Consider the following 4,275-nt stretch of genomic DNA (forward strand, 5'->3'; position numbering starts at 1 on the left):
CTGAGTTTGACTTGTAACTATGGGTCTCTGCCACCAGAATAAATTAAGACCAGCCAAATTTCTTAGGTGATCAGTCCCACTATGCCAATAATTTTACTTTTTCACAAAGCAGAACCTTTCAAATAATTTTCATATTTTGTGTTTGTGCTTTCTTAACCTTGAAGAACAAGGTGACCAGCAGTCACCTTGGGGAAAGCCCCAAGAAATTATTTCTTAAATGTGTCATTTAATAACATGAACTGTCTCTAATTTATGTATTTATATGTATTTCATAGCACATTTGGGTTACCTTATGCTGCTCTTCTAAATGTATATGTCATGATATATATAGAGAGATATATCACTTTATGTGTGTATAACACTGCTGGGGGTCACAAAACTGTACAGGTCTTTTTATCAACATTCTTTAGAGCTGAATAACTTTGTTAATGTTTCTTCAGATCTCTCATGCCAAAACAGTGTAAACATGTAATTATCAAATTCTCTTCACAGAATGTCAGAAAAGAATTGTGATTCTCAAAACAATCTGGTTTAACAAGTCAGGACATTGTTAGACTTTTGCTGGCTTTTGCTCTGTTAACACATTTCTTCTCCCATTTCAAAAAGAAAACGTTTTTTCTTTTATTATAACTATCTGTCAAGTTCCCAAACAAGGAGTCCTTTCAAGAACACAGCTCCTTTTTTTCTGACACTGCTACAGTACGAGCATCTTTAGGTGGTTAGCAGCAAGAACTTGAAGAAGGACATCAAATACTGTAAGAAGTGAAATATCAGACGCTGGCAAAACTGTCACGCAGGCAGATGTAAGATTGATGTCCACATCCAATTATCTATACAGAAATGTAAGACCATTTGATAAATAAAGGCTTTCCACGAATGTGCAACATTGCAGCCCTTTTTTACAATAAACTATTGTAAGATTTTAAACATAAGCAAAAAGGAAATCATTGCATTAAGAATAAAAGGAACTCACAAAACTGAGCTTACAGTGAAAAGCCCAGAATGCTGATGAGGCGTTGTTACATGAGGTACGTTACGTACAAAAAATTGCATCTCCTGTGTGAAGTTGGGAAGAAAAAAGGGGAGAGATGAGGAGGATGAAATACCATTTACTGATTTAAGAGATGATGAGCAGAGCTGTTACTTTTGCTAAACTTTTCATACAAACTTTTAGACAAGCATATTTTTTTCCAATATTTTAACACTTAGATTACAATATAGGTTAAAAATTAATCTCTCTCTTTCTTCACCCAAATGATCCCAGGAGAATGTGCTGCCTTCTCTCTGGGCTTACTGAGGTGTACAGAGGTTGCTTCAGTACGTCTCTAGATGTGTCTCTGAATAGGGCTTCTCTTCTGTGGAGCTTTATGCCAGTCTTATTTAATCTTTTCAGCAAGGTTATATTCCAGAAACTGGAATGTACATAACAGAATAAGTTCACATTCAAGAAGTGTTATTACACATGCAGTTCATGGCCAGAAAAGTACGTAGTAGAAATTTTGGAAAGAGGACAGTATGGTTTTGGGGTTCTGTCCACTAAAACAGTTTGCCCTTAAAATCCAATGTGTTTAATATTTCTATTACTAGTTTAAAGCTGTGGCTTTGAAGAAGGCTGATTTCAGTTGATGGAGTACTTGATTATTTTGTGCTACAAACACTGCTGCAGGCTTGAAGCATGGTATAAATGTTGTCTTCACAGGTGTCCTGGGGCTTCTCATCGAAGGGTTGCTCTGGAGAGACAGAAAACGAGCAAACTGCAAGCAGAAGTGGAGGGCGACAGTGGTCCCGGTGGGACGGAGCAGCCCAGCAGTTTATCTCCGGACACTGATCAGGGAATAGTACCAGCCGAGCAGAGCTTCACCTCGCCTGCCCTTCCCGCGTGGATGGACGAGCCCGGCATCGACAATCCGCCTTTTGAGGAGAACACAGTAGCAGACAGTATGTCAGCACTTATCTTCTCAAGTCTCTTTTGTCAGATGTGGAAACATTTGTGGTGTCAGAGCTTGTCGCTTGCCAACCGTGAATGCACGTCTTCATTTTCTGTTCTTTTCTCTTGTGATTCTTGGAGAAATATTAGTGGGGTTTGGTTATACGCAAGTATATAACTGGAATAAAGTCAGTTAGGAAGGAAAGAAGCATCTCAGAGTGTGTGCTAGCTATCATGGTGCTGTATCATCATGTAGCATGCCATGGTGCAGTAGCTCATTTTAGTCTACTAGCAGTGCTGGCCTCGCAGTGAGTCAGAAGGAGCATATTTTCTGTAAAATTGCAAAAGTTATTTTCTAAGATGAGATTTCTCTTCCCCTCTTCCCCCTCCCCACTGCCCGGATCAGCAGCCCTCCCCCACGCGGAGTGCTGTCCTGCTCGAGCAAGAAGACAGCTGAGTAGCTTCTGCATCCATCTGCATCGAATGAGCAGTAACATCTCTAGCATCTGGGATTTTAGAGAGGAAGTGCTGAGCCTTACCACAGAGGAAGGTGGTTCTGTCCTCTTCCTTCTCCTGTGTATTTGCAATCCTTTAGCATCCTCCTTTTTCGTCTTTATTTGTCTCCGTGTTTGCTTCAGAAATGGGCTCCTTCTCTTGACCCAGTAACTCAAATAGCAGCTCTTAGTGCAGCTGACAAAGTGGCATGACCAAGTCATGCACTGTGGGCAAGCCTCAAAACAAAGGGTTGTTATCATCATCAAACGTGAATACACAAGTGATAAAATTGGAAATTAAGTGTATGAAATTTATTATAAAGGACAAGATCCACAGAGTTCAGAGTATCCTTTTCCAATACAAATAACCCCATTTCAAGAACCACAGATGCTACTAAGTTGTTAGAGAGCTGTTTCTAATGAGCTAGGTGATCCAACAAGTAGTGAAACCAAGCTGGTTGCACTTGTTTAGTTGTTTGTTAAACTGTTGTTGTGTGACCTGTCTGCATTGTCCTTTGGTGATTATTTTTTTTGTTGTTGAAAGTGAATGAGGTGTAAAGGATATTAATCATCTTTCTTTTTAAAAAATAATTGGCAGTAAATCAACAGCCGCCTACCTTGCCTGAAGGAGAGATCACTACTATTGAAATTCATCGGTCCAATCCTTACATCGAATTAGGAATTAGCATAGTGGGTGGTAATGAAACGCCTCTGATCAACATTGTCATTCAGGAGGTTTATCGAGATGGGATCATTGCCAGAGATGGAAGACTTCTTGCTGGAGACCAAATACTTCAAGTATGGAACCTAATTACGTATTCTTCTGCTTGCTTTCCACTGACTCCTTGCAGAACTGCTTGTTAAATGAGATGGGAGATTTTCCTTATCGGACTACGTTGTGTAAATGTTAGCTTTGCAATTAACAGTTAGAAAGCAAATTAATATTCTGAGCAGAGCCTGTTGTTCAAGCACATTTGGCTATGATGCTTTATGGTGTTTGTCAGACCAGTCCCTGGAATTATTTTTCCTCCTTAGCATGTCTTATCAATGTTTAAAGTAAGAGTTTGGTTTTTTGGTTTTAAATGTTGTGGGACTCATTCTTTATTTCGATTTTATGCATGCTTTCTGGAGGAAACCAAGATTACTTCTGGCTAACAAGTTGGCATAATTTGTCCTATGTAAAAAGCAATTTGTGGATTGTACAGCTGACGTGATCTAAGCTGTTACTTTAATATGGCTTCACTATTACCTTCCAATAGCCTAAGCAGTTGACCTGCATCTTTCAGTATGTGTAGGAACCAGTGATTTTCTTCACTGGCATGATTTGAAGTGGGGTGCTCTAAATATTTTTGCAAAAAAAGTAAACAAACAATTACATTTTAAGTTGGTTATGACTGAGTGTGTAGGTTTGTTATGGTTTGGAGTAATTAGCCACAGGCAGTATAAAAAGATCAAATTCTCTTAATTTTCGAGTTTTAATTTTATGTTATGGGAAGGGCTTGTTTATAGAACTCTTAAGAATGACACTGAGTAGTACTACAAAAGTAGTATCAGCCTTTTTTCATTTAACTTTTTAAAAATCAAGCCTATAGAAGTAGTTTAAATACTGTAGTTACCCTTGGAAAGAAATTAGTTTGCACTTCAGAAAATAAAGTCTCTTTTGAGACACGTACCTTTTTCCTCTCATGAAGTGTTCACATAGTGGCTGGCCAAGAAAGTAACCCAAGAGCTTTCCAAAATGTTACCTTTTTAACAAGCAGTTGTAGACACTGATTGAATGCTGCCTAATTTATTTTGATACTCAAGGGCTCTTCCTCCTTGCCAGAGGCTGGAGAGTTGGGCAGGGAAGAATTT

At 38.8% G+C, this 4,275-nt stretch overlaps 1 protein-coding gene across 1 annotated transcript in view; it reads left to right on the plus strand.

Moving 5' to 3' along the window:
* The window catches only part of LOC104545482 (ligand of Numb protein X 2-like), a gene marked incomplete at its 3' end in the record, with an annotated part of 10,518 nt that extends 7,299 nt beyond the window's left edge, over positions 1-3,219 (plus strand). The window contains exons 2-3 of the mRNA XM_010190666.1: positions 1,700-1,938; positions 3,020-3,219. Coding sequence (XP_010188968.1) covers positions 1,700-1,938; positions 3,020-3,219 — 439 coding nt within the window. The remainder of the gene's footprint in view (positions 1-1,699; positions 1,939-3,019) is intronic.
* Positions 3,220-4,275: the final 1,056 nt, after the last annotated feature.

This window comes from Mesitornis unicolor, unplaced genomic scaffold (genome assembly GCF_000695765.1).
Source record: "Mesitornis unicolor isolate BGI_N332 unplaced genomic scaffold, ASM69576v1 scaffold15390, whole genome shotgun sequence".
Taxonomy (NCBI): Eukaryota; Metazoa; Chordata; class Aves; order Mesitornithiformes; family Mesitornithidae; genus Mesitornis; species Mesitornis unicolor.